The sequence below is a fragment of the Coregonus clupeaformis genome, chromosome 2, assembly GCF_020615455.1.
Source record: "Coregonus clupeaformis isolate EN_2021a chromosome 2, ASM2061545v1, whole genome shotgun sequence".
In the NCBI taxonomy this organism is placed as follows: Eukaryota; Metazoa; Chordata; class Actinopteri; order Salmoniformes; family Salmonidae; genus Coregonus; species Coregonus clupeaformis.
The window spans coordinates 1,843,515-1,854,831 of NC_059193.1; the positions used below are offsets into that span (position 1 = coordinate 1,843,515).

At 47.4% G+C, this 11,317-nt stretch overlaps 1 protein-coding gene across 1 annotated transcript in view; it reads left to right on the forward strand.

The window, feature by feature from the left end:
• The window catches only part of LOC121549993 (exocyst complex component 4), a 171,041-nt gene that overhangs the window by 152,900 nt on the left and 6,824 nt on the right, over positions 1 to 11,317 (forward strand). The window contains exons 16-17 of the mRNA XM_041862039.2: positions 4,262 to 4,440; positions 4,914 to 5,073. Coding sequence (XP_041717973.2) covers positions 4,262 to 4,440; positions 4,914 to 5,073 — 339 coding nt within the window. The remainder of the gene's footprint in view (positions 1 to 4,261; positions 4,441 to 4,913; positions 5,074 to 11,317) is intronic.

The window sequence follows — 11,317 nt, forward strand, 5'->3', positions numbered from 1 at the left end:
AATGAGGGAAATAAGTATTGACACCTCTCAATCAGAAAGATTTCTGGCTCCCAGGTGTCTTTTATACAGGTAACGAGCTGAGATTAGGAGCACACTCTTGAAGGGAGTGCTCCTAATCTCAGTTTGTTACCTGTATAAAAGACACCTGTCCACAGAAGCAATCAATCAATCTGATTCCAAACTCTCCACCATGGCCAAGACCAAAGAGCTCTCCAAGGATGTCAGGGACAATATTGTAGACCTACACAAGGCTGGAATGGGCTACAAGACCATCGCCAAGCAGCTTGGTGATAAGGTGACAACAGTTGGTGTGATTATTCGCAAATGGAAGAAACACAAAATAACTGTCAATCTCCCTCGGCCTGGGGCTCCATGCAAGATCTCACCTCGTGGAGTTGCAATGATCATGAGAACGGTGAGGAATCAGCCCAGAACTACACGGGAGGATCTTGTCAATGATCTCAAGGCAGCTGGGACCATAGTCACCAAGAAAACAATTGGTAACACACTACGCCGTGAAGGACTGAAATCCTGCAGCGCCCGCAAGGTCCCCCTGCTCAAGAAAGCACATATACATGCCCGTCTGAAGTTGGAATGATTCAGAGGAGAACTGGGTGAAAGTGTTGTGGTCAGATGAGACCAAAATGGAGCTCTTTGGCATCAACTCAACTCGCCGTGTTTGGAGGAGGAGGAATGCTGCCTATGACCCCAAGAACACCATCCCCACCGTCAAACATGGAGGTGGAAACATTATGCTTTGGGGGTGTTTTTCTGCTAAGGGGACAGGACAACTTCACTGCATCAAAGGGACGATAGACGGGGCCATGTACCGTCAAATCTTGAGTGAGAACCTCCTTCCCTCAGCCAGGGCATTGAAAATGGGTCGTGGATGGGTATTCCAGCATGACAATGACCCAAAACACACGGCCAAGGCAACAAAGGAGTGGCTCAAGAAGAAGCACATTAAGGTCCTGGAGTGGCCTAGCCAGTCTCCAGACCTTAATCCCATAGAAAATCTGTGGTTCGAGTTGCCAAACGTCAGCCTCGAAACCTTAATGACAAATCCCTCGTGAGATGTGTGCAAACCTGGTGGCCAACTACAATAAATGTCTGACCTCTGTGATTGCCAGCAAGGGTTTTGCCACCAAGTACTAAGTCATGTTTTGCAGAGGGGTCAAATACTTATTTCCCTCATTAAAATGCAAATCAATTTATAACATTTTTGACATGCGTTTTTCTGGATTGTTTTGTTGTTATTCTGTCTCTCACTGTTCAAATAAACCTACCATTAAAATTATAGACTGATCATGTCTTTGTCAGTGGGCAAACGTACAAAATCAGCAGGGGATCAAATACTTTTTTCCCTCACTGTATATCGTTTAAAAAAATAATGTTTTTATTATTATTATTTGATCAAATATTGAATTTGGCCTTTAGTACCAAATCCCATAGAAACGCATTTAATAACATTCATAAATGGCAAAAAAAGACAGTCAAAAAAAATTATTCATAAGGAACAATGTTTTGAAGTGTCTGTCCTATATCTACGAGATATATGAAAGCTCAGGAAATATATGTAATTTTTTTGTGGTAGGCACAACACTACCTCCATACTTCAATTCGTATTTTAAACCAGTACCGGTTACCTTCAGACGAGTTAGTTTGTAGCCCAAAAGTTTGGACGCTACAAACAGAAGTTGGCACATCGACGGTACCGACTTCAGACGAGTCCCGTGACACTTGTGGAGACCACCATCGTGTTCGTGAGAGTCTCATCTTTCCATAGAGTGGTCCTTTGGGATGTCTCATGGTCTGACAAACACCGTGCGACATTAGCGGATGCGGTGCGTCAATGGACTCTAGGGGGTCAAACAAGTGCAAGACAATCTAATAATACACTCAGACCAATGTATTCCTCTGGATCCAGTGAGTACGTCCATTAACGTCTAAAACAAGTGATTTACCAAGCAAACCCAGAAAACAACCAACTCTCTCCATCAACAGCCCCTAACAGCCCCTATCTCCTCATCCCTCTCTCCATCCCTCCAATCCTTCCTCTCCTCCTCCCTCCTCATCCCTCCTTCTCCTCCTCCATCCCTCCATCACCTGCTCCCTCTCTCATCCCTCCTTCTCCTCCTCCCTCTCTCCATCCCTTCATCTCCTGCTCCCTGTCTCATCCCTCCTTCTCCTCCTGCCTCTCTCTCTCCATCCCTCCATCTCCTGCTCCCTCTCTCATCCCTCCTTCTCCTCCTCCCTCTCTCCATCCCTTCATCTCCTGCTCCCTGTCTCATCCCTCCTTCTCCTCCTGCCTCTCTCTCTCCATCCCTCCATCTCCTGCTCCCTCTCTCATCCCTCCTTCTCCTCCTGCCTCTCTCTCTCCATCCCTCCATCTCCTGCTCCCTGTCTCATCCCTCCTTCTCCTCCTGCCTCTCTCTCTCCATCCCTCCATCTCCTGCTCCCTCTCTCATCCCTCCTTCTCCTCCTCCTTCTTTCCATCTCTCCATCTCCTCCTCCCTCTCTCCATCCCTCCATCTCTCCATCTCCTCCTCCATCTCTCCATCTCCATTTCCTCCTCCCTCTCTCCATCCCTCCATCTCTCCATCTCCTCCTCCATCTCTCCATCTCCTCCTCCCTCTCTCCATCCCTTCATCCCTCATGATGGCTCTGAGATATTGTTTAGCTTATGCAGTATTGTTTATGATTGCCCCGGAAAAGAGAGGGGGCGAGAAACACTCCCTGAGCTCTGCACTACTCCCTACTACTCCACGCCTTATTGACTTTAACCCATTAAGCAAATTTCCCTCGACAATACTGGGTGGCAAATGGTGCCATCACGAAGAGGAGAGTGAGAGACGCATGGAGAGGGAGGGAGAGAGGGAGACGGAGTGTGAGAGGGGGAGGGGGAGGGAGGGAGGGAAAGAAAGAAAGAGAGGGAGGGAGGCAGGGAGGGAGGGAGGGAGAGTGTTCCATGGTGGATGAATTCAGTGAAACCCAGTAGAGCTGAGTGATATGGACAAAAAAACATATTTTGATAAATTGCCTGAGTTGATGTGATAAATAGAACTATACGTTTATAACATTAATGTGCACCACCGCTTTTTTATTATTCTTTAAACTACTACTACTAGTTTGAATGTTGTAGCCATCAATCACCCATATTAGCAAACTTATTTCATTTCAAACTTCACATTTCTCTAGTATAGGCTACTTATTGTAATGAACGATATCGGCCAAATGCCTGCGATAAGTGATCGGTATGGTCGGTGTCAATCATTTTTGGGTAATCGTCCCAGCTCTACATCCCAGGAACCTGATTCATTGACCATCATGACTTCATCTACCAGTAGGATTTGGTTGGACTAAACACACTCAACAATATAATCTGTCTATCCTCTCTCCTCCCCTCCTCTGTCTATCCCCTCTCCTCCCCTCCTCTGTCTATCTTCTCTCCTCCCCTCCTCTGTCTATCCTCTCTCCTCCCCTCCTCTGTCTATCCTCTCTCCTCCCCTCCTCTGTCTATCCTCTCTCCTCCCCTCCTCTGTCTATCCCCTCTCCTCCCCTCCTCTTAATATCCTCTCTCCTCCCATCATCTGTCTATCCTCTCTCCTCCCCTCCTCTGTCTATCCTCTCTCCTCCCCTCCTCTGTCTATCCTCTCTCCTCCCCTCCTCTGTCTATCCTCTCTCCTCCCCTCCTCTGTCTATCCCCTCTCCTCCCCTCCTCTGTCTATCCTCTCTCCTCCCCCTCCCCTGTCCATCCTCTCTCCTCCCTCCTCTGTCTATCCTCTCTCTCCCCTCCTCTGTCTATCCCCTCTCCTCCCCTCCTCTGTCTATCCCCTCTCCTCCCCTCCTCTGTCTATTCTCTCCTCCCCTCCTCTGTCCATCCTCTCTCCTCCCCTCCTCTGTCTATCCTCTCTCCCCCTCCTCTGTCTATCCTCTCTCCTCCCCTCCTCTGTCTATCCTCTCTCCTCCCCTCCTCTGTCTATCCTCTCTCCTCCCCTCCTCTGTCTATCCTCTCTCATCCCCTCCTCTGTCTATCCTCTCTCCTCCCCTCCTCTGTCTATCCTCTCTCCTCCCCTCCTCTGTCTATCCTCTCTCCTCCCCTCCTCTGTCTATCCTCTCTCCTCCCCTCCTCTGTCTATCCTCTCTCCTCCCCTCCTCTGTCTATCCTCTCTCCTCCCCTCCTCTGTCTATCCTCTCTACTCCCCTCCTCTGTCTATCCTCTCTCCTCCCCTCCTCTGTCCATCCTCTCTCCTCCCTTCAGAGTGCATTGTTTCCACTACCTGATTCCCCTGGCCAAGCAGGGGAACTATGCCATAGTGGCCAACGTGGAGAGCATGGACTACGACCCCTTGGTGGTCAAACTCAACAAGGATATCAGCGCCATCGAGGAGGTGATGGGCGCCGCATTGCAGCAGCACAAGTTCCAGTACATCTTTGAAGGTAAGCCTGTTGTTGGGGGTCGTCCATGATAATGTAATGTATTGAGAATGTATTGATCAGTGCCCTTCATTTTTATGAATATTTTATTTTATTGACGTAATGTTTTGTACTTCTTCCACCTGCCATGTCCACTCTGGTTATCGATAATAGTGTTGACTACTGGGATATTTACCTAATATGTACATGTATTCTGCAGTATGTGACTGGTATGTATTTTCTCTCTCTCTCTCTCTCTCTCTCTCTCTCTACCCACCTCGTCTCTCCCCCCTCTCTCTCTCTCCCTCTCTCTCCCTATCCCTCTCTCTCTCTCTCTCCCTATCCCTCTTTCTCTCTCTCTCTCTCTCTCTCTCTCTCTCTCTCTCTCTCTCTCTCTCTCTCTCTCTCTCTCTCTCTCTCTCTCTCTCTCTCTCTCTCTCTCTCTCACTGTCTCTCTCACTGTCTCTCTCTCTCTCTCTCTCTTACTCTCTCTGTAGGTCTTGGCCACCTGATCTCCTGTATTCTGATCAATGGAGCCCAGTACTTTAAGAGGATCAGTGAGTCTGGCATCAAGAAGATGTGTAGGAACATCTTTGTCCTGCAGCAGAACCTCACCAACATCACAATGTCTAGAGAAGCCGACCTGGACTTCGCTAGGTGAGACATACACACACACACACACACACACACACACACACTCACACAGGAGGGGGAGAAAGAGACAGGGTAAGAGATGGATGAACATGACAGAAGGAGTGAGAGGGGAGACAAAGGGATATAAATAGTAAAGAGGAGGGAGGGAGGGAGGGAGGGAGAAAATCATAAGTTAGTCAGTGGGAGGCTCGTGTCTCAGAAGGACACAGGACATCTTTATTTGGACGGATCAATGTGTAATCACTGTCCTTCTGCCCTCTCTCTCTCCCTCCCTCTCTCTCTCTCTCTCTGTCCTGCATGTTCAACCATCATGCAGAACTGCACCAATCTATACCCCATGAGGGAGTAAGAGGACAAGATGGGAGGAGGTATGTCAATAAACCAGTCAAATGTCCACCAGTGTCCTCCAACGCCACTGACGTATGACTGGTATATTGACATATCAACAGGAATATAGTGGATGATGAACACCGTTTACACACCTTTTTGATGTGGTGTATAGCGTTTATTTACCTATATGGTAAATTAGCATTGTTAGCTTTTATATTGGACACTGTTAACCCAGCTTTTAATTTACCACTACATCCCTGCGATGCTTATCAGTGCTCTTCTACCATAGTCATTATAAGGGACCTTGACATGTCCTTTCAGGTATTTTTCTGGAGACTTATACCAATCAATTTTTTACCAAACCTCCGTCAAACAATACAAGGTAATTTATGGACTCACTGGACTGTAAACCAAAAGGCCTAAGACACCAAAACAAAGTCTAGGCTACCTCAATCCCCCCAAAACACAATCTGATGACGGTAGATTTTCACTAGTTTTGCCAATCTCCATGCGATGTCCTTCGATACAATGTATATTCCTCAGATGCCATCTCGTGATGGCCTCTCTCGCTCCCTCCCTCCCTCCCCCTCTCTCTCTCTCTCTCTCTCTCTGATGACAGTGTGGGTGGTGTAGGTGTTGATTGGGAATTGCAGTGTGCATTGTTTACACATTCATTGCTTCATTGCATTCTGATTGACCATCCCCCAGCTCTGAACACACACACACAACGGCGGGTGAGGAAAACCTCTTTCAAAAGACCAGAGAGAAGAGAAAGACAAATGGAGAATAAGAGACGAGGGATGTTCACCCTTCCTTCAGCCCAGTCTCAGAAGAACCAGTGAATAAAGGGAAGAAGAGGCAGACTGATAAGTGAAGGAAAAAATAGATAGAAGAGCGATAGAAGAGGGGGGAGAATAGAGGGGAAAGCCGTGGTGCTGTGAGTGGCTCCTGTTGACCCTGGAAAGGACACAGTAATAACCATCGATCCCAGTTACAACTGAGAAGCCCAATGGCCAGCAGCACTGTAGCTAGCTCTACCCAAGGAACACACACACACTCTTCTGTGTGAAAGGGAAGGGTATGGAAACAGTGGCACCCAGTGGCCAAAGCTACAGTAGCTACTGTATATCTGTAGTCAAGGCACTGCACAGGCACTGAAATACTGCTGAAATGTCACATTTCAATTCTGGTGTGTTGAACTTTGTGTGACTATGTTTGTCCAAATTTAATCTGGAGATATCAGGTTGAGTTAATTCATTTTCATTTTTGTAGTAACCGTTGCATCAGTCTTTCAGCGCTTGTTATGGATGTCTGTGTGTGTGTGATGTGAGGCATGTCTGTGTGAGTGACCTTGACCCTAGTGCTGGTCTGAGGCCAAAACTCCCTGAGAGGGAAAGACCCCTAGTCAGGCCTAGTGGACCTTGTTACACACACACACACACACACACAGAGTGGCAGATACACAGTCACACACACACACCATCTGGTCAGAGACAGCGCTAGAGCCAGGTCCCATCCCATAGACCTGGACGTGTCAGTGGAACGTCTGATAAACGTCAGATCTGTGTGTGTTTCTCTCTCTCCTCCACTTCTCTCTTTCTGTCTTTCTCTAGCTCTCTCTCTCCCCTCCACCTCTCTCTTTCTGTCTCTCTCTAGCTCTCTCGCTCGCTCTCTCTCCCCTCCACCTCTCTCTTTCTGTCTCTCTCTAGCTCTCTCTCCCCTCTACCTCTCTCTTTCTGTCTCTCTCTAGCGCTCTCTCTCCCCTCCACCTCTCTCTTTCTGTCTCTCTCTAGCTCTCTCTCTCCTCCACCTCTCTCTAGCTATCTCTCTCTCCCCTCCACCTCTCTCTTTCTGTCTCTCTCTAGCTCGCTCTCCCCTCCACCTCTCTCTTTCTGTCTCTCTCTAGCTCTCTCGCTCCCCTCCACCTCTCTCTTTCTGTCTCTCTCTAGCTCTCTCTCCTCTCCACCTCTCTCTTTTTGTCTCTCTCTAGCAATCTCTCTCCCCTCCACCTCTCTCTTTCTATCTCTCTCTAGCTCTCTCTCCCCTCCACTTTTATCTTTCTGTCTCTCTCTAGCTCTCTCTCTCCCCTCCACCTCTCTCTTTCTGTCTCTCTCTAGCTCTCTCTCCCCTCCACCTCTCTCTTTCTGTCTCTCTCTAGCTCTCTCTCTCCCCTCCACCTCTCTCTTCCCCAATCCCTCCTCTCTTTCTCTCTCTCTCGCTCTGCTGCTGTTTTTGGTTCTCTGCCACTGCAGGAGAGATAGAGAGTGAGAGCGGGATGGATTGAGAGAAAGAGAGAGAGGGATGGAGAGGATGGATCAAAGATGTTGTGAAATAAATGGATGATGTGAACTTGGAGACCTTCTCTCCAGCTGTGTCCCATATATACTGTCAGTCCACCAGACGCCCGCTGGGAATCTGCCCAACAACTGCACTTTAACATTGCCCTAACGTTGTGGAGACGATGTCACTATATTTTTTCCTTTTATCTACCTACATGCGCTAGCTAAAGACATTATCACGATGAATAAAAAAACAGACTGACACAATGTTTTAGCTGCATTTTCTGAAGGTTACATAGACATTCTAGCCAGTTGTAGCCCTTACCAGGTGTTTCTTCATGCATGCCTACTGTAGTGGATCAATTATCATTATCACAGAACATTGGAATGACTTTGACAGAATGCTGACATAATGTTTCTGAAACGTTACATGGACATTCTAGCTGGACATTCTAGCCACACCAGGTGTTTGGTCCACTCTAGTGGATCAATGAGCCTCTAACGTCAACATCTCTCTGGCACAGTGTGTGTGTGTGTGTGTGTTTGTATGTGTCTGTGTGTGATCACACTGCGGCTGTTTAGCCATTCAGCACACACAAGTTGACTTCAAGGAATTACCAATCTGTTGAAACAAGCACTTTTACGGGAGGGAGGAAGGGAGAGAGAGAGAGAATTACAGAAGGACAGTGTTGGTTAGTGCATTGTCTTCTAGATGGACTACTAAGGAGGGGTGTGTATTGTGTGTGAAACACTAAAAGTGAGTTTGTTTGGGGGGTGGTGTCTCTGAGATACACACTAGAAAACTCTGTGTGTGTGTAACATCCCATCATAAGAGTGACAGTTGGTTTACCCTCTCTCTGACCTCCAGTCACACCCCCAGTGAGATACCCAGTGACCCGTCTCCAGCCTGTCATGTTATCCTCCTAGCATTACATGCTAACACTGCTTCCATGATAAGCCAGAGAATCATTAGCCTTCAGCGCTAGCCCCTTATTGTCTGACAGACATGGACGGTGCAGGTGTCACGGGGTTGAGTGGAAGCGTGGGGGTGTCTGGTAAACAGCTCAGCAGAGGGAGTCTGTGGTAAAACTCATCTTAACCGTGTTGTCAGGGTGACGGGGCTGGGGCAGAGTACAGAACCCGGATTTAATAACTACAGCTGACGGCTATGGTAGGAGGATAGGGAGATAAACTGTTTGTGTTTAGTGCTTGTAGCTCCAACAGTCTCTCTCTTTCTCTCCCTCCCTCCTTTACCTGTCTGTCAATAGCAGGGGTGAAGCGGTGTTCGTTCCATCTGTTTTCTCTCTTTGTAGAGTTGATGTGACTACTTATCTCAGTGTCCTTTGCACTGCAGTAGCTGCTTTCTCTGGGCTTAGTTTAGAGTTAAAGGGACTTTCCCATTTTGAGCTAATGTGGTGTTAACTTGCGCTACCTGTTTGCATTCTAAGTGGCAAAGTAGAAAATGACTTGTCGTCTTTGAGCGAACTATCCACTTTCTTTGAACATGAGTCTTCCTCTTTCTCTGTCTGTCTGTCTGTCTGTCTCGCTCTCTTTCTCATAATGACTAGACTGGTCATTGCTGATGAAGCTGCAGTGTCTCTGCATAGAGTGTCTCTAGGCACCGGGAGGAAGAGGGAGCGAGAGGAGTGGGAAAACTTAACTGCACTCTCATTTGCGTCAGGAGCCCTGGCATTCGTTAGCAAAGCGACAATCGTGCGTTCCGCATGATGGAGAGAATCATCCTGAGAGAATCTTCTCTCCTCCTCCCTCCATCCTCTCCTCCGCCCTATCCGTGGCAAACTAATGTGTTGTTCTAAACGCGCTGACAGAGGCAACCTTTAACGGCTTTAATATTGTACACACTGGAAATGAGAGGAAATTAATTCTGCTGATTCTTTTTTTCTTCTCTCTCTCTCTCTCTCTCACTCTTTCTCTCTCTCTCTATCTCTCACTCTCTCACCAGCGACATACATAGATCTTCGCCCCGTCCTCTGCCACATGCACCATAAATTTGCTTAATACTCTTTGTATAAGGGGGGCTGCGCACAAAGGAGATGGGGGCTAATTAAAGTGTAATGGCACACACACACAGAGTTAGAGAGTGAGTGAGCGCTCTTGCAGGTGTTGGGGTGGGAGGGACGGGGGCGACGGTTGGCAAGTGGGAAAATGCTGGCGACAGTGACAGTGTGTTTGACTGAGTGAGTGACTGGTTTCCTTCATTATCTTCCCCTAATGGGTCAATAAAGGGTGGTGGGGGACGGGGGGGTAAGAGCACAGAAAAATGTAATCTGATTAACAGCCGCTGTTGGGCAAATGGCTTTCCAAGCGCCTGGGTAATGAAGTAGTTGGTTGGAGGAGTTTTTGGCATCTGGGGTGCAATGAGTTGTCTCTCACACACACACACACACACACACACACACACACACACACCAACAAACAATATCTCTCACTCTCTCTCTCTCACACACACACACACAACCCACCCCCCTCACACACACACCCCACCCAGCACTTCCAAACTTCCCCCTGGTACAACAGCTGGGCAGGGTCCAGATAGCCAGGTGTCCAGGTCCCCCCAACACAGGGGGAGGGATCAACACAGGGTCCAGATAGCCAGGTATCCAGTCAACATTACCACAGAGGGATGATGCCCAGTAGAGCAGGCCAAAGAGAGGATAGTATTGTGGGGCAACATGGAGATCCAGACATTGCCAAACAAAATCCAAACCCAAAGGCTTGAAAACTAAAGTGCAAAAGTGCCCTATAATAGACAGAAACACGGTATACCTAAAAACTGTGGTCATGTTCCAGATTGACTGCATTGCAGTCAGCAACTGCTGACTGACTGATCTACAAATCACCTTACATGCTAAATAACTCCTCATTATCACTTGTAGATCAGTCAGTTTGCTCAGTCACACAGTATATTAGACTTTCCTATTCAGTACACAGGCAGTCAACCAAAGATAGTGCCTTAGAGAACATTATATTCTATAGCCTTATAAACTAGGTTACAATACGAATACTTCTTTACCATGCCGCAAATTGGAACAGCCTTGCCCAGATGTGAACACACAAATAAAAGACAAATATACCAACATTTATACAAAGTAAAATGGCGGTACCACACGTCAATCATATGTAACACCCATTGTCAATTATCACTATTTTCCCCCACATCTGTCTTATTCATCCCCTGCTTTTCTACTTCCCTTTGAGAACAGTGTGTGTATGGGTCATTAATTGTTCTCTTCAAAGCTTTGCCTTAAAAAATATATATTTATTAATTTTTTAGTTCACATTAACAATGTAGACGATGTCCTCCTGTGTGCAGCTAATCGCATGCAGTATCTGGGAAATGGAAGTGGTGTTTTGGACTTGAATAGACACACACACACACAGTAGAACACACACACACACACAGTAGACACACACACACACACACACACAGATATACAGTAGAGACACGCGGTGCATATTTCATAATGTGATAAGAACACTGCGCTGCCCATCAGAGGTTTCTCTCCGTGTCTCTGCCCGTGGCGAGCAAAGGAACCGGTATGGCCCCTCATCAATATTGACGAGCTCATTGAGGATGAGCAATGAAAAACGAACAGGGCCTTGGAGAGGGAGAGAGA